General features: G+C 45.9%; 2 protein-coding genes across 4 annotated transcripts; one reads left to right on the forward strand and one right to left on the reverse strand.

Moving 5' to 3' along the window:
* The first annotated feature begins 839 nt into the window (after window positions 1-839).
* Window positions 840-3,171, forward strand: LOC124674071. Of its 2 annotated transcripts, none has more exons than XM_047210104.1 (4): window positions 840-1,014; window positions 1,742-2,069; window positions 2,201-2,273; window positions 2,355-3,171. In XM_047210104.1, exons 2-4 carry the CDS (start codon window positions 1,761-1,763, stop codon window positions 2,936-2,938), a joined length of 966 nt encoding a protein of 321 aa, XP_047066060.1. In that variant the 5' UTR covers window positions 840-1,014; window positions 1,742-1,760; the 3' UTR covers window positions 2,939-3,171. The 2 variants fall into 2 exon arrangements, with proteins under 2 accessions (XP_047066060.1, XP_047066061.1); XM_047210105.1 differs by having other exon boundaries at window positions 840-1,010.
* Window positions 3,172-7,362: 4,191 nt separating this feature from the next.
* On the reverse strand, window positions 7,363-9,030 carry LOC124675578. 2 transcript variants are annotated; one of them, XM_047211658.1, is made up of 3 exons: window positions 8,952-9,024; window positions 8,770-8,839; window positions 7,363-8,533 (listed from the first exon to the last, which is right to left on the reverse strand). In XM_047211658.1, the coding sequence occupies exons 1-3, from the start codon at window positions 9,006-9,008 to the stop codon at window positions 7,647-7,649; spliced, it is 1,014 nt and encodes a 337-aa protein (XP_047067614.1). In that variant the 5' UTR covers window positions 9,009-9,024; the 3' UTR covers window positions 7,363-7,646. The 2 variants fall into 2 exon arrangements, 1 of the variants encoding a protein (XP_047067614.1); XR_006993320.1 differs by having other exon boundaries at window positions 8,504-8,533; window positions 8,770-8,842; window positions 8,952-9,030.
* Between the last annotated feature and the right edge of the window lie 9,707 nt (window positions 9,031-18,737).

Consider the following 18,737-nt stretch of genomic DNA (forward strand, 5'->3'; position numbering starts at 1 on the left):
CAACGATTTATGAAAATAGTCGCCGACATGTGGGAGCCCGCCTCGCTTTTTTGTGTGTCCGGCGTGCCCGGAGCGTCCCCTGTGGGACGGGGCCGGCCTCGGGGCGCCGTGACACCGTATCGGGGGTGCTGGACAAAAAGCGGCTTTAAGGGACGCGGCTGGAAACGTTTTTTTTTTACGGCGTGCCCCAAATCCCTTTGGGGACGGTTTGGGTGACGCGACTGAAGATGCTCTAAGATCAACACATCCCTGCTACCAAGTAACGATGCAGCGCCAGACTGAATCCACTCCAACAGCTTAGACTCCACAAGCCTGGCGTTGTCGCCGGTAACACCTCTAGAGAGCATGGGCATGTACTAGAACCATTATTTCTAAAAATACCATTAGCATTTGTCTCACCATAATACTAGTAGACGAACCACGAAAACGTAGGACTGAACCAGAACAGGGACGAAAGCCAATGCTCTACGTGATGCTCTTATTTGAGAACCCCTGGTGTCTAGTACTCTCTCCGTCCCATAAAAATTCTCTAAGATTTGTTAAAATTTAGGTGTATCTAGATGTTATATAGTGTCTAGATATTTCTAAATTTTAACAAATTACATCTAGTTATATCTAAATTTTGTTAAATCTGACATAATGTTCACGGGAGGGAGGGAGCAGAAGCATAGCACCGTATTATGTGAACCCAACCCGTTACCCTCCCTCTCTGTTTCCCAGTCCATCCACCCACCCAAACAAATGGATCAGACATATCCAACTGACCATTTTCAGTTCCCACCCGCACGAAACCCCAAAGTCAGCTTGCCTATACAGAAAGGGGAAAAAATTCCTCTTCGCCAGCTACGACGCCGCCGAGCCCCACCGGCCTCCGCCCGCCTCGCCGGACTCGCCGTAGACCGCCACCGAATCACGCCTGCCAAGCGCACGAACTCTTCTTCCTAGCAGCCGTCCTCCTACCATCTACCGGATCGGCGTGGCGTCAAGGTCCAGCCGCCGCGCCTCCTCTGGATTGTAAGGAAACCCTAGCTTGCTTGAATCCTTTTTTATTCTATGTGAAAAATAGAATCCAATCAGATATCTCTTCTTCGAGATCGGTAGCACTTGAGACCGTCCCCATTGACAGGGTTATCCAAGGTGCGGGCGCATCCTCATCTAGTCATCTATTCTGCTCTTGTTACCCTGAAGCTGAACTAATGACAGTTTATCTTCAGAAATCTTGTTGGGGTTTTAGTATTTTGCCGCTGTTTTGGTTGCTCGATGTTGGTGTATCAATAGCGACAAATGTGTCAATTTATCACATGCATTGTCGCCTATGCTACTCCGCTCTATTGGTTGCTGAGATCTCGTACTACTGTAGTACTGTCTCACAGAAGCAAGAATAGCACATATCTTGTTTGTTTTGACATTTTCAGCCGTTCTTTAGAATAACGTTTTGCTTTAAGAGCTAATGTTTGTTTGACTTATTGGGTAGCGTCATTTCTAGCAAGAAAGTGCCTTTCTCGTATCAACTGATTCTTAATATCATTTTATAATGAGGTAAAACTGCTAGATTGAAATACCGATTCACCGGTTGCCATGTGTTCATTGCTTAGAATGTACTCCATATAAGACAACAGTTAAGTGAGCTGATTCAGTTGTTCTTTTGTTAACCTATGGTCTGAACTCAAATATCAACTGCAGTGTGACTGGTGACTAGTTGATTTATTTATCTTTGACTGTGGCTGTTGATGCATTGTAGCTTGTTTGAAGATTAATAAATGTCAAACAGAGCAAGGTGGGTGATGAAGTATGAAAAGGGGCTTGTCGATATACTGCATGAGAACAATAATTCGCACTACCGGACTCCACATGGATGGAAAACTGAGGGATGGAGGAAAATTGTCAGGGACTTCAATCATAGGCACCCAGATGCAGGATTTACTAAAGTTCAAATTCAGGAACATGAGACCCAACTGAAGAAAGACTATAAACTGATAAAATCCATCCTCCAGCGTGATGGTGTTTCCTGGGACCAGAGTGCTTCTATGATTAGAACGACAGATGAAATCTGGGATGAGATAATCGACGTGAGATTCTAACTCCTACTCTAGTGAAATTTCTTGTACACCTCCTAGTCTATTGATTATTTATACACCTCATAGTCTAGTGATTATTTACATGACTGTGTGAAATTCAATTGTTCACCTAAATTTGTTAGGTGTCACCCAAGGCTCGGAAGTACCAAAGTAAGAGCTTTCCATTGCTTCAAACGCTGGAGATCTTGCTTGAAAGTAATTTTCTTCGCTCTCTAATTGGTTTAGAACCATTGCTGAAGGGGAACACAGCTTAACCACTCTCTGGTACTATGATAGGGGATATTCCTGAAGGGGTTGGGAATATTGATGAGGAAGGCAACGACATCACCCCACTGCTAAGCATGCCAAGAAGACCTTCTGGAACAGTTCCTGGAAGCACTGATGAGGATGAGAACAATATCAGCACACTTCAAAGAACTCTGGAGCTAGGATCACAAGGTCTGGATGATCTTGATCTTTTGCAAAATCAGACTGAAGAGGTACTCGAAAGACCACAGCCTGGGGCAGACCCAAAGCCACAAAGAGCTGAGGAACCTGCGCAATCGAGCTCATGCATAGAGCCACAAAAGGACAAGCGCAAGAAGCGCAAGGCGGCTGACATCCAACAGACCATGGAGGCTTACCTAGACTTCAGAATGAAACAGGCTCGCACAAAAGAACAAACCAAGAAGGATGGAGAACAATTCTCGATTTCAAGGTGTATCAAGGCTCTACATGCTATGACAGAGCTGTCTGATCAGATCAGGGTCCTAGCTGCTGATGTTTTCAAGGATGCAGTGAACCGGGAGATCTTCCTCTCGTATGAGCCGAGGCTTCGCGCACTATGGCTTAAGAGGGAAGTCAACAGGTTACTCTGTTGATCGGTTGTGGTATCACATTGCCATGCCCGTTTGTCTGCAGATGGATGAATCATACCGTTAAGTTCTTTGTATACTGTAGCAAACTAGCAACCTTGGGGTCTAGAAATGTTTGAGACATGTGAACTTTCGTACTGTGCAGTTCTTTGGGGACTAGCAACCTTGTGGTCTAAAAATGTTTTGAGACGCCATGTACTCATTAGTCACTCAATGCCAAAAACTTGATTCTGTGATTAGTAGTGGCATATAGCGTGTTGATTTTCCTTGTTGATGCTGTCTGATGAGAAATTGCTTTCTGATGTCCAAAACACAAACGAAGAATCAACGAGAACATGATCAATGTATTTATCCATGGTACCATCAAAGAAACATATCCACATTGATATGGGTAAACATCATTTAGCCTTCATTGACATCATGAAATTAAAGCCTTGCCTATCGCAACATCGTGTTGTTTTTCCATGCAAAAGTTGAGTTCTTCAGTAATTAGGGACAACAACACTCAGTTTCAACATTCGCTTACCTAATTGCCCTGCGCGCAACAGTTTGCGTATGATTCACACACGATGTTGCAATCCGTCAGACACCTTGATGCAGCGGTTTGCACATGATGCTGCAATCCGAAGGACAACTTGAGAGCATCTCCACCAACGCCCCGATAGCGGTCCCGATAGCGATTTGGGGGCCGGGAGCGAAAATGGGCTCACACCGGCGCGCCCCATACGGCGCCGGCGATTTTTCGAGCCCAATAGAAGCGCCGGCAACCCTGTGCCGGTCCCTTCGCCAAGGGCACGAATCAGGCGCGCCGACGCCTCGCGAGGCTGAAAATTTTGGGCGTGGGAGCCGCCTGTCAGTGAAGCCAGGGCGCTGCACGGGATATTTTACCGCCACGACGCTCCCGCCACGACGCCGCACGGAAAATTCTCCCGCTGCGACACCGCGCGGGAGGTTTCCTGCCTCACCGGCGGTCTATATTATCCCTCCTCCCCTGCCTCATTATAGTGCAAAAACCCTAAAAAAATAGCACAATGTTCGATTCGTGGGACGAGGCGGCGCTGGAGGCGGCCGTAGAAGTCGTGGAGGCGGACCCGCAGCTTGCAGAGTACGAGGCGTGGGAGGAGGCGGCGCTAGCGGCGACCGTAGATGCCTATGTCGTGGACGAGCAGCAGGGCCAGGAGGCGGAGCGGCGGCTGCAGGTGACCGAGGAGGCGCGACAGCGGGAGGAGGCGGAGCGGCTAGAGTTCTTGGAGGCGCGGCGGCGGGAGGAGCTGACCCAGCGCCGGTGGGAGGTGCGCCAGCAGAAGGGGTGGGAGGAGCTTGCGTTGCGGCGGTTGCAGCGGGAGGAGACGCAGATTCAGGAGGAAGTCTGCGAGCGGCGGCGTTTGGCGGAGATGCAGGTCCGTCTACAGAGGCAGGAGTTGGCTGTCGGCGGCGGGAGGACCTGGAGTGGCAGCTGCGTCAAGAGGCGGTGGCCGCGGATAGAGCCGTCTACTTGACGTTTGTGGCGGAGAGAGCAGGGGATCATCGACGGAGGAGCAGTGGAGAGAGCAGGGGAGAGACCACCGGAGAGAGCAGCGGGCGATCGTCCACCTCCATAGAGCCAAGTGGCCAGTAGGTAGTAGGCTAGAGATGAAGCAGGTTTCATATGTCATTCGGGGTTGAGGAGTGAATAATGGTTTACTCGGATTTGCCCGAAAATATTATTCATTCCTCAATCTTGAATAACATTAAAATAAAACTTTAATTTGTGTAAAAAAACTTCTATTGGAGCCGCCTGTTTGGGGGGCGCCGGTGTGGAAACAGCTCCCCCAAATAGAGGATGCAGTGCCGGCGTCCCCTAAATGGTGGTGTCGGCGCCCATGCCGGCGCCTATTTGGGGGCTGCCGGTGGAGATGCTCCGCCCTTGTCAGATGGCATTTATACAACACCGTATGAGCGACACCAAACTCTCGTACATCTATAGCAGGGTTCTTTAGCTCATGATGGTAAACAAAACAAGCTCTCCGAGTTATGCCCACAAGGCTTAAATTTGGATGCAGTAGAACGAGATCGTGGCATTAGTGTCACCGTTGCGCAGCAAAAACACAGCACCAGGGAAACAATTTGCGATGACAAATTTGCAAATGATTCAGGGGGTCACAGCACTCAGTTTGCTGCCAAATGCTACAGTTGTACGGTTGTATAAATTCCACGACGTGACAGTATTTCAGCATGCAATTATAGAGTTCAAGCAGTGCAAATTCTACATCAGCAGATTGGCAGAAGCTTTAGCATTCATATTATCGCTTGCTATTCAAGATCCAACTATCAGACAAGATAAACCACATTCTCTTCCACCAAAGGCAGAAAGCCTACCTGGAGAAGGGTCGCACAGACTCTTCTATTCACATTTCATGAACTACCAAGTCTACATATATGTTGCTGCTTAAAGTATAAGCTGTAGAAGGGACTACAAGTATAAAGTAAATGTACAATTGCCAGAACTCACAATCATTTTCATTCTAACAAAAGTGTGCTCAGTGGGAAATGCACTCAATGCTACAGTATATAACAAGGAATGCAAAGACATCAGCAGAATGGTGTAAATATCAATCCCACAATGTGACAGAGTTCAAGCAGTGCACATGCAAGTTTTATTCAACTAGAGCAAAAACTGAGATGTCACACAACATTCCATATTTTCATTTGCTCTTCAGTTGTCTAGTTCACCAGGTATGATTACCCACATTCTTTACGCCAGCATCTAAGAAGCCAACTTATATAAATTGTTACCTTGGAAAGTACCACACGTACTTCTGCTAATTACACACATAGCATGAACTCGGGCTTGAGCATGAATTTCAGTACAATCTACAAAAGCTTTGTGGCATACAGGGTGCTACAAGTACAAAGTAACTGTATCACTGCAGGGCCAACAATCATTCACGTTTTAACAAAAGAGCAAATCCCATAATGTGACAGTATTTCACCAGAGTTCAAGCAGTGCACATGCATGTTTAATTCAACGAGAGCAAAAGCTGAGACATCACACATCATTCCATATTTTCATTTGCTCGTCTAGTTCACCAGGTATGAAAACCCACATTCTTTACGCCAGCATCTAAGAAAGTAAGAAGCCACCTTATATAAAGGGTTCACCTTGGAAAGTACCACACATACTTCTGCTAATTACACACATAGCATGAACTCTGGCTTGAGCATTAATTTCAGTACAATCTACAAAAGCTTACAGGGTGCTACAAGTACAAAGTAACTGTACCACTGCAGGACAAAAATCATTCACGTTTTAACAGAAGAAGCCTTGTACTGAAAGCTGTGTTTAACTTCAACAAGGGCGCAGTGCATAAGCCATAAGCAAAACAGTACTACAAAACTAAGAAAGTTGGCTGTTAAGAACAATAATTCCAATACTGAAATTCATAACTCAGGTCATATGTAATTTGAACTGTGATTGACAACCCAGGGTTACTGCAACCGTTATTTTTAAATGCGCCAAAGCGCAACAATAGGAGTGCAAGACTAGCTTTCCTAGGCCTTTTTTGTCCCTAGATGGAACCTATTCCTACCAAAGTTCTGAAGTCATGGGCAAAATGAAGTTTATTTATAGCTTATAAGCTCTTAAGTTTTAGTCCAGCAATGTTAACTTCTAAACAAAATGCTTTCAAAAATTAAAATACAGACGTTAGATGTCTCATGGCAATAAATTGCATTTGTCAACATACAAGGATTTTTCGGCTGTCATATGGTATGGCTTATCATTAATCACGTGTCAACAAGTTGTAAGCATTAATTAAGTTCCTACGGTCATCTTGATGAACATTTGACAAAAAGTTGATAACCATATTAAGCTAGGTCAAAATATGACAAGAATAGCTTTGCATGATCTGAATTGTATGTAACAAGCTAACATATATAGATATGGAGAATCGTCATCATACCAGAAGAAGCTAGCTCGAAGAAATCCAATGTGATAGTGCATCATATGTAGTCCAAGGAGCTCCTTTACTAAACCGTATTTAGGTTACACTTACAAGTCAATTGTCAGGCTTAGTTAGAACATATTAGGAATTTTAAGCAAACATAATGGAGGTAAAGGCAAAGACAGCACACCATAGATACTTGTAACACCCACCTAGGCAACTATTTATGGCCAAACCTGAAATGATAATACCATAATATATATGAAAAAACAAATAATGATGACAGAAGCAGGTAGAAGCCCTACTTTGAGAAACATTTGCATTTGGGCAGTGAAGCATCTTCACAATCAGCGTAATTTGTAGAGTAGATAGATTGTAAAGGGTGTTAGATGCAAGCATTTAATGCAGGAGAATGCTCACTCAGCTTAGCAGAACAATCACATAAGAGGAAAGAGCAAGAGCTAGACTCCTAAATTAGCAAACATGATTAAAGTGGTCACAGTGCAGTTGACAAGGAAATATCAGTCACCTTATATAGCTATTATATATGATTCACGAACTGTCAACAACAAAAGGGGTACTCCAGTCTCCAGCAACATATGCATCGCACACAATGCAACAGCCAAAAAAAAGGATACCGAGTTTCTGGAGACTGATGGATTCAGCATCTATTCGAATATTCACATTTCTTTATACCAAAAGCAGACGATACGCAGCGAAACCAACATGTCCGACAGTAGTAACATGCAAAGCAGAACTACAGCATAGAGCTATTATAACCCTGGCACAGCCTAGCGTCTCGGACCAATGCTGCAAGAGCGAGATATACGCACTGGTGCTGTTGCTCCTCCTCCTCCTCCAGCAGGCACTGCATTGTACTGCTTCCTGCACCCTGGGCAGCGTCCATCTGCCTCGAGGATCCTCTTGTGGCAGAAGAGGCACAGGTGAAACCCACACGGGCAGGGGAGGAAGCTCGAGTCCGTCGGGTCAAGATCCTCGTAGCATATCGGGCACGATGCCGGCGAAGGGAGAGTGCTCTGATGTGCCGCACCCATACGCATCCCCCAGCAGCTGCCGATACCTGTCGGGAAGCTGGCCTGCTTGGAAATGCTGGGCAAGCTCTGCGGACGGAACATATCATCAGGTTTCCAAGCCCTCGCGTTGCTGCGGATCGGTTCTGTCCTCTTCGCTGCATTCGCCGGCGGCGCCGAGTTCCTCGGAGCTGCTGGGGCCGTCATGCTCTGGTGGCAGTGGCTGCTGTCATCGTCGACCGAAAGCGCGTCGGCGACAGCCTCCCAGTCGTCCAGCACCCCGTTCTCCTCGTCGGGGCCGCTGCCCGTGTCGTCGTCCTCGGCATCGCTCACGCTCCTGGAACTGGACCACAGGCTGCTGACGCTGCTGAGGCTGGGCCCGCCGCCGGTGCTGGAGCAGCGCTTCCTCCGCGCGCAGCCGCCGCCCCTGGAGTTGTCCGAGCCGGGGCTGGGCATCGGGGAGTCGAAGTCGCTGCTGCCGCCTATGTCTTGACCGGCGGCACCAGCATCCTCTCTGCGCCGGCGGGGGAGTGGAGGGTGCGGCGAGGCAAGGATTGGCGAACCCGCATTCGACCCTGCGCCTTTGCCTGATCCTGGAACCGTTGGCACAGCCGGAACCGTAGTTGCGGCCTCCTTCCCGTCTTTGACTAGAACCAATCCAAAACGCAAAAGGATCAGAAACTGAGCAAACCTTGTACCAAAATTACCAATTTAACAACCTACATCGCCCTTAAAACACAAAAAATCTTGAGGTGTTCTTAACCACAGGTCAGTATGATCTACCGCGAAAGAGATTACTACTACTTCCAGCGAGAAGGGGCACCGAAAACACCAGCGACAGATAAAAAATAATTTCGAACCGGGGCGAAGCGAGAGATCATACCTTGCGACAGCCACTGCTCGCGGCGCGCGTCGAGCTTGCACTGCTTGAGCTTCGCCGAGGACCGGTTCCCCTGCTGCACGAAAATAAAAATAAAAAACCGTCAGATCAGATCAGCGCGCCGAACCCGGGGGCAGCCCCAATCCCGAAACGGAATCGCAGATCACGCCCTCCCCCAAACTTACCCTCTTCTTCCTCGCATCGCGCGATGCGGGCGGGTGGTGAGCGCCGTCGTGCCCCATCACTGTCGTCCGCCTCCTCCTCCTCCTCCTCCTCGGCGGCGCGGGCGTGGAAAAACCCTAGAAAGCTGCGCGGCGGAGCGGGGCGGCGGGACGATGGGTGGATGTGTGCGGGACGGGGACGGGATAGATAACACAGAGCGCACCAGGGGCGGAGTTATTTGGAAGAGAGCAAAAACGAAACAAAAAAACGGAAATCTTTTTTCCGGGGGGGCTTTTGGCGTTTGCGTTTCTTCTCGCTCGCTCGCCTTTATTAACCCCCCGGTACGAGGCACGCACAGGTGTCGACGGAGATGACGGTTTTGCCCCACTGGAGACGGAGGTGGGAGGGCGGTTGGGGGTTGAGGTCGGTGGAACGGGAGGCGGATCTCGGCCGTCCGATCGAGGAGTGGGCCCGAACGGAAGCGGTTTTTGTTTTCCATTTTTAGAATATAAAATGTTTTTTGTTACAGCAACTGGTTTTTGTTTTCTTGCATGCTTTTTTAAAATTTCTTTCCTTGTCTGGCGAAGGGCGGTTTGGATGGGAGTTGCGAACCTGTGACGGAGCACGGTCAGTTTATCTTGGGGCGGTAGTACAACGTTCTCTTTGATTGCGACCTTGGGAACCTTTGCGTCCATCAGTTTTGTTGATGCTGGCCCGCTTCTGGTCCTACTAGCATGCCAGGATATTTTGGGGAGCCATAATAATAATCGAAAGGTGTTGGGAAGCTGCTGGAAGGTTCAAGGCCAAATTGGATGCTTGGTTCTTATCTAGCTTTGTCCAAAAGCAGCTCAGAGAAAGACCGTTGCTTGTGCTGTAACAAAAACCTCGGTGCAGGCTAAATCAGGCCAAAGTTGCTTTCAAAGAGCATCTTCAGCCCCGTCTCCTAAGAGCATCTCCAGCAGCGTTCCCTAAAGCGTCCCTTAAACCGCGCAGGATTGAGCGTTGGGGGGTGTGTTTTGTTCGTGCCGTCTTTGGGGGACGTCGCTCCTCAGCCGCGTCCCCCAAACGCCGCCCCCAAACATTTAAAATACTTCTTTTAACACAGAACCATTTATCAAATATAGCATATGAATAAAAATGTTTGCGAGGATTGTTTTCAAATTAAATTACAACAAACAATAAAACAAGTAAACAAATATAATAAATAGGGCTAGATGTTATATCAAGGTGCCACGGTATTTCCTTTGATCCTTCACAAAAAGCTTGAAGTTGATCATGAACATTGCTGTTACGGATCTCTGCGTGCATAGCGAGAAAATCAACAAAATCTGCAGGCAATTCATGATCAACCTCCGCAAGAGGGCTTCACACTCATAGGGACCAACATGTGACCTAGCATGATTCTTGCGGTCATCCTCGATGATCATGTTGTGCATGATCACACCCCACATTTGGTCGTGAGACCAGCTTAGAGCAGGGTACCGGACAATGGCAAATTGTGCTTGAAGCACACCAAATGCCCGCTCGACATCCTTCCTGCAAGCTTCCTGTCGCGTAGCAAAGTGGGAATTCTTTAGACCTGGTGGATTCGAGATTGTTTTGACAAAAGTGGCCCATTTTGGATATATACCATCGGCTAGATAATAGCCTTTAGTATATTCATGGCCATTGATCTCATAGTTGCATGGTGGAGCATGCCCTTCCACTAGTCTGCTGAACACCGGAGACTCGCCGCAACACGTTGATGTCATTGTGTGATCCCGCCATGCCAAAGAAAGAATGTCAAATCCACGAGTCATAATCTGCCATAGCTTCAAGCACCACACCTGCAATATCCATGACGCCCTTTGTATATACCTTGCCAAGCAAACGGGCAGTTCTTCCATGCCCGGTGCATGCAATCGATGCTTCCAAGCATTCCAGGGAATCCTCTCGGCAGCATTTTGTGCCATGATCCTTGCGGTCTCTTCCTCGCTTGGCCTTCTCAAATAGTATTTGCCAAACTTTCCCACCACAGCTCGGTAAAACTTGTACATGCACTCAATGGCAGTAGACTCACTCATGCGAAGGTAGTCGTCCCGTGTATCGGCAGTGTGCTCCGTATGCAAGCATCCTCATGGCGGCGGTGCACTTCGAATGGACGAGAACCCGACAACGCCTACAGCGTCGAGCTTGAGCTTGAAGTAGGGGTCGAACTCTCGAACGCCGTGGAGGATATTCATGAACAGCCCCTTGCTCATCCTGTATCGGCACCGAAAATTGTCGGCATGTGTTGCATCATCGGCGAAGTAGTCGTTGTGCAGACATGGCATGCCCCTCCATCCTCTCGCGGGGCTTCGACTTCCTTCTTCCCGGCCTTGATCCTCCACGGCGCGGCCTCTTCCTCTTCTCCGCCTCAGCGTCAACCATGTCCTGGAGGGACGCGATGATCAGCAAATGCTCCCGCAGGTCGTCGTCGAAGGCTTGCATGTCCTCCAGCAGCAGGGCAAGCATCTCATCATCGCTGTCCATGGCTAAAGCAAAATCAATGGATAAAATTGCGTTGAGGCAGACGACGCAACAAACAGCGGCCAATCGCGCCTACCTGGCAAGTCATCGAGCACCTTCTGTGCGCGGAGGTGGGGCGGATTTGACGGCGCGTTCTGGGACGCGCTGGCGAAGCGGCGGCGGCTGCACGACCGGCGGGAGCCCCAGCCCGCGACAACGGTGCCGACTCTCGGCGAGAGATCGGACGCCCAAACGGCCGAGAAATCCAGCGGCAGCGGTGGGGTGGGAGGCGCGGGAAGGAAGGAGCGACGAGAAAAGAGGCGCGAACCAACGGTTTATGCAAATAGTCGCCGACATGTGGGAGCGCGCCTCGCTTTTCGGTGTGTCCGGCGTCCCCGGAGCGTCCCCTGTGGGACGGGGATGGGCTCGGGGCGCCGGACACCGTATCGGGTCGCGCTGGACAAAAATGGGCTTTGGGGGACGCGGCTAGAACGGTTTTTTGGTCCGGTGATGGCGTGTAACTCACACGTTCGTTGGGAACCCCAAGAGGAAGGTATGATGCGCACAGCAACAAGTTTTCCCTCAGAAAGAAACCAAGGTTTATCGAACCAGGAGGAGCCAAGAAGCACGTTGAAGGTTGATGGCGGCGGGATGTAGTGCGGCGCAACACCGGAGATTCCGCGCCAACGTGGAACCCGCACAACACAACCAAAGTACTTTGCCCCAACGAAACGAGTGAGGTTGTCAATATCACCGGCTTGCTGTAACAAAGGATTAGATGTATAGTGTGGATGATGATTGTTTGCAGAAAACAGTAAGAACAAGTATTGCGATAGATTGTATTCAATGTAAAAGAATGGACCGGGGTCCACAGTTCACTAGAGGTGTCTCTCCCATAAGATAGCATGTTGGGTGAACAAATTACAGTCGGGCAATTGACAAATAGAGAGGGCATAACAATGCACATACATGATATGATGAATATTGTGAGATTTAATTGGGCATTACGACAAAGTACATAGACCGCTATCCAAACATGCATCTATGCCTAAAAAGTCCACCTTCGAGTTATCATCCGAACCCCTTCCAGTCATTAAGTTGCAAAACAACGGACAATTGCATTAAGTATGGTGCGTAATGTAATCAATAACTACATCCTCGGACATAGCATCAATGTTTTATCCCTAGTGGCAACAACACATCCACAACCTTAGAACTTTCCGTCACATGTCCCGCATTTAATGGAGGCATGAACCCACTATCGAGCATAAATACTCCCTCTTGGAGTTAAGAGCAAAAACTTGGCCAGAGCCTCTACTAATAACGGAGAGCATGCAAGATCATAAACAACACATAGGTAATAGATTGATAATCAAAATAACATAGTATTCTCTATCCATCGGATCCCGACAAACACAACATATAGAATTACGGATAGATGATCTTGATCATGTTAGGCAGCTCACAAGATCCGACAATGAAGCACATGAGGAGAAGACAACCATCTAGCTACTGCTATGGACCCATAGTCCAGGGGTGAACTACTCACTCATCACTCCGGAGGCGACCATGGCGGTGAAGAGTCCTCCGGGAGATTAATCCCCTCTCCGGCAGAGTGCCGGAGGTGATCTCCGGAATCCCCCGAGATGGGATTGGCGGCGGCGGCGTCTCGGAAGGTTTTCCGTATTGTGGCTCTCTGCATCGGGGTTTCACGACGAAGACCTTAAGTAGGCGGAAGGGCAGGTAAGGGGCGTCACGAGGGCCCACACCACGGCCGGCGCGGCCTAGGGCCCGGGCCGCGCCGCCTCGGTGTGTCGCCACCTCGTGGCCCCACTTCGACTCTCCCTCGGTCTTCCGGAAGCTTCGTGGCAAAATAGGACCCCGGGCGTTGATTTCGTCCAATTCCGAGAATATTTCCTTACTAGGATTTCGAAACCAAAAACAGTGAGAAAACAAAGAATCGGCTCTTCGGCATCTCGTTAATAGGTTAGTGCCGGAAAATGCATAAATACGACATATAATGTGTATAAAACATGTAGATATCATCAATAATGTGGCATGGAACATAAGAAATTATCGATACGTCGGAGACGTATCAGCATCCCTAAGCTTAGTTCTCGCTCGTCCCGAGCAGGTAAACGATAACAAAGATAATTTCTGGAGTGACATGCCATCATAACCTTGATCATACTATTGTAAACATATGTAATGAATGCAGCGATCAAAACAATGGTAATGACATGAGTAAACAACTGAATCATAAAGCAAAGACTTTTCATGAATAGCACTTAAAGACAAGCATCAATAAGTCTTGCATAAGAGTTAACTCATAAAGCAATAAATCAAAGTAAAGGTATTGAAGCAACACAAAGGAAGATTAAGTTTCAGCGGTTGCTTTTAACTTGTAACATGTATATCTCATGGATAATTGTCAACATAGAGTAATATAACAAGTGCAATATGCAAGTATGTAGGAATCAATGCACAGTTCACACAAGTGTTTGCTTCTTGAGGTGGAGAGAGATAGGTGAACCGACTCAACATAAAAGTAAAAGAAAGGTCCTTCAAAGAGGAAAGCATCGATTGCTATATTTGTGCTAGAGCTTTTATTTTGAAAATATGAAACAATTTTGTCAACGGTAGTAATAAAGCATATGTATTATGTAAATTATATCTTACAAGTTGCAAGCCTCATGCATAGTATACTAATAGTGCCCGCACCTTGTCCTAATTAGCTTGGACTACCGGGATCATCGCAATACACATGTTTTAACCAAGTGTCACAAAGGGGTACCTCCATGCCGCCTCGTACAAAGGTCTAAGGAGAAAGCTCGCATTTTGGATTTCTCGCTTTTGATTATTCTCAACTTAGACATCCATACCGGGACAACATGGACAACATATAATGGACTCCTCTTTAATGCATAAGCATGTAGCAACAATTAGTGTTCTTATATGAGATTGAGGATATATGTCCAAAACTGAAACTTTCACCATGATTCATGGCTTTAGTTAGCGGCCCAATGTTCTTCTCTAACAATATGCATGCTCCAACCATTAAGGTGGTAGATCTCTCTTACTTCAGACAAGACGGACATGCATAGCAACTCACATGATATTCAACAAAGAGTAGTTGATGGCGTCCCCAGGAGCATGGTTATCGCACAACAAGCAACTTAATAAGAGATAAAGTGCATAAGTACATATTCAATACCATAATAGTTTTTAAGCTATTTGTCCCATGAGCTATATATTGCAAAGGTGAATGATGGAAATTTTAAAGGTAGCACTCAAGCAATTTACTTTGGAATGGCGGAGAAATACCATGTAGTAGGTAGGTATGGTGGACACAAATGGCATAGTGGTTGGCTCAAGGATTTTGGATGCATGAGAAGTATTCCCTCTCGATACAAGGTTTAGGCTAGCAAGGTTATTTGAAACAAACACAAGGATGAACCGGTGCAGCAAGACTCACATAAAAGACATATTGTAAACATTATAAGACTCTACACCGTCTTCCTTGTTGTTCAAAACTCAATACTAGAAATTATCTAGACTTTAGAGAGACCAAATATGCAAACCAAATTTAGCAAGCTCTAGGTGTTTCTTCATTAATGGGTGCAAAGTATATGATGCAAGAGCTTAAACATGAGCACAACAATTGCCAAGTATCAAATTATTCAAGACATTTTAGAGTTACTACATGTAGCATTTCCCGATTCCAACCATATAACAATTTAACGAAGAAGATTCATCCTTCTCCATGAAAACTATGAGTAAAGCCTAAGGACATACTTGTCCATATGCAACAGCGGAGCGTGTATCTCTCCCACACAATGAATGATAGGATCCATTTTATTCAAACAAAACAAAAACAAAAACAAACCGACGCTCCAAGCAAAGTACATAAGATGTGACGGAATAAAAATATAGTTTCGAGGGAGGAACCCGATAATGTTGTCGATGAAGAAGGGGATGCCTTGGGCATCCCCAAGCTTAGATGCTTGAGTCTTCTTAGAATATGCAGGGGTGAACCACCGGGGCATCCCCAAGCTTAGAGCTTTCACTCTCATTGATCATATTGCATCATTCTCCTCTCTTGATCCTTGAAAACTTCCTCCACACCAAACTCGAAACAACTCATTAGAGGGTTAGTGTACAATAAAAATTAACATGTTCAGAGGTGACACAATCATTCTTAACATTTCTGAACATTGCATAAAGCTACTGGACATTAATGGAATAAAGAAATTCATCCAACATAGCAAAAGAGGCAATGCGAAATAAAAGGCAGAATCTGTCAAAACAGAACAGTCCGTAAAGATGGATTTTATTGAGGCACCAGACTTGCTCAAATGAAAATGCCCAAATTAAATGAAAGTTGCGTACATATCTGAGGATAACGCACGTAAATTGGCATAATTTTCTGAGCTACCTACGAGAGAGGCAGGTCGGAATTCGTGACCAGCAAAGAAATCTGTTACTGCGCAGCAATCCAAATCTAGTATGAACCTTACTATCAAAGACTTTACTTGGCACAACAAAGCACAAAACTAAGATAAGGAGAGGTTGCTACAGTAGTAAACAACTTTCAAGACTCAAATTCAAAATAAAAATACTGTAGTAAAAACATGGGTTGCCTCCCATAAGCGCTTTTCTTTAACGTCTTTCAGCTAGACGCAGAAAGTGTATATCAAGTGTTATCAAGAGACGAAGTATCAACATCATAACTTGTTCTAATAATAGAATCAAAAGGTAACTTCATTCTCTTTCTAGGGAAGTGTTCCATACCTTTCTTGAGAGGAAATTGATATTTAATATTACCTTCCTTCATATCAATGATAGCTCCAACAGTTCGAAGAAAAGGTCTTCCCAATATAATGGGACAAGATGCATTGCATTCAATATCCAAGACAACAAAATCAACGGGGACAAGGTTATTGTTAACGGTAATGTGAACATTATCAACTCTCCCCAAAGGTTTCTTTATAGCATTATCAACAAGATTAACATCCAAATAACAATTCTTCAATGGTGGCAAGTCAAGCATATTATAGATTTTCTTAGGCATAACGGAAATACTTGCACCAAGATCACATAAAGCATTACAATCAAAGTTGTTGACCTTCATCTTAATGATGGGCTCCCAACCATCCTCTAACTTTCTAGGAATAGAAGTTTCAAGTTTTAGTTTCTCTTCTCTAGCTTTTATGAGAGCATTTGTAATATGTTTCGTGAAAGCCAAGTTTATAGTACTAGCATTGGGACTCTTAGCAAGTTTTTGTAAGAACTTTATAACTTCAGAGATGTGGCAATCATCAAAATCCAAACCATTACAATCTAAAGCAATGGGATCATCATCCCCAATGTTGGAAAAAATTTCAGCAGCTTTATCACGAGCAGTTTCAGCAGTTTTAGCAGTTTCAGGCAATTTTGCACACTTTGCACTAGGAGTAGTAACATTGCCAACACCAATTATTTTACCATTGATAGTAGGAGGTGCAGCAACATGTGGATCATTAACATTACTAATGGTGGTAATAGTCCAAACTTTTGCTATATTATTCTCTTTAGCTAGTTTTTCATTTTCTTCTCTTTCCCACCTAGCATGCAATTCGGCCATCAATCTTATATTCTCATTAATTCTAACTTGGATGGAATTTGCTGTAGTAACAATTTTATTTTCAATATCCTCAGGTTTAGCAGCCATTTTATTGATTAAAGAAGATTGTGACGCAGACATGTATGAGATTCGGTTTTCAGCATTTGCAAATTTAGTTTGCAACCCGGAAATCTCCATATTCAGATTTTCAAGTTGATTTCCTATATTCTTCAACAAGGTAGATTGTTCATTCATTGTTTTAGTAAACAATTTGTTTTGCTCATATTGTGATTGCATAAAGCTCTTGGTGGATCTTTCAATTTCTAACATCTTTTCCTCATTAAGTGAAACATATCTACCATAAGAGTTACCATTAGCAGGATATGGCCTAGAATTTTGAGCAACCAATGAAGCTAACGGAACATTATTAGGATCAACATTAGTCCTACCATTCACAAGCATAGACATAATAGCATCAATCTTATCACTCAAGGAAGAGGTTTCTTCGACAGAATTTACCTTCTTACCTTGTGGAGCTCTTTCCGTGTGCCATTCGGAGTAATTAATCATCATATTATCAAGGAGCTTTGTTGCTTCACCAAGAGTGATGGACATAAAGGTACCTCCAGCAGCTTGAATCCAATAGGTTCCGCGAAGAAAAGTTCAGTCCTGCATAAAAGGTTTGGATGATTGTCGTCGTGGTGAACAGACAGATGCCATAGGATGGCTTAAGTTGGGGCCGAATGGACGCAAGAGGATTCGGGGGAGGGTTTATGATTAGATGGGATGAACTTCCGGATGGTTTCCTCAAGAACTTAGCCAAAGCTAGAGGTTGAAGAAGAAAGACATAAGGAAGAACTCGCTCTAGATCATCATCTTTACTGATCTAAACAGGTTACAAGTTTCTCAGTACAAGCTATCTCGTGTTCTTGCGCGTGTCTCTAAGAAGGGCTGCCCCCTCTCCTTATATAGGGGAGAGGTGGCTTACAGGGCAAGAAACCCTAATGGCATCTTTGACTAGACAAACTACTTTACAAAGCTACTTTAATCATAGATGACACCGGAGTCCTCTTTAATCAGGGGCGCTGACGTCCTCCGGCTTCTTTGACCGTCATCCTTCTCTTTATCGTCAGCCCCTCGTCTAAAGTTACTATGCTTAGCTCATCTTTGTCTTCTTGCTCTGGAGAGAATCTTTGACCAGTCCTGCCGACCTGCTCGTCCTTCCGGAGGTCCGGTATCTTCTTACCTGGTTCCGGTATACCCCTCTTGGGGATACCGGCTTAGCTCCACTTAGCTAAACTCTTATCCTTAGGTTCCGGTACGAACATTAAACCGGTATCATGATGGCTCAAACCATCCGTTTTGGCATGCCTTTGGCATACCGGGGGTCATCCCCCCAACATTAGTCCCCGAAGCTGGTATAGTCTGGCGGATTCTATCCAACAGACCATGCCAGGTTCTTTCTTTTTAGGATACCGGTTTAATCTATCCGTCCTTAGACTTGGATCCGGCATCTTTGCTCAGATCTTCGCTATCTCTTCTTCTTAAGTTATCCGGTATCTTATCCTCCGGCATCTACGGTCATTAAATACTTCCTCGGCGGTGTCGAGAATATCTTGGGCCCCGCGCCTGTCAGTGACATGCGCACTGTGACTGTCGTAGCAGTGTCAGTTGTCACTTCGTTTCGACTCCCGCGCGCCCATTTAATGCATCGCAGCGG

The sequence above is a fragment of the Lolium rigidum genome, chromosome 7, assembly GCF_022539505.1.
Source record: "Lolium rigidum isolate FL_2022 chromosome 7, APGP_CSIRO_Lrig_0.1, whole genome shotgun sequence".
In the NCBI taxonomy this organism is placed as follows: Eukaryota; Viridiplantae; Streptophyta; class Magnoliopsida; order Poales; family Poaceae; genus Lolium; species Lolium rigidum.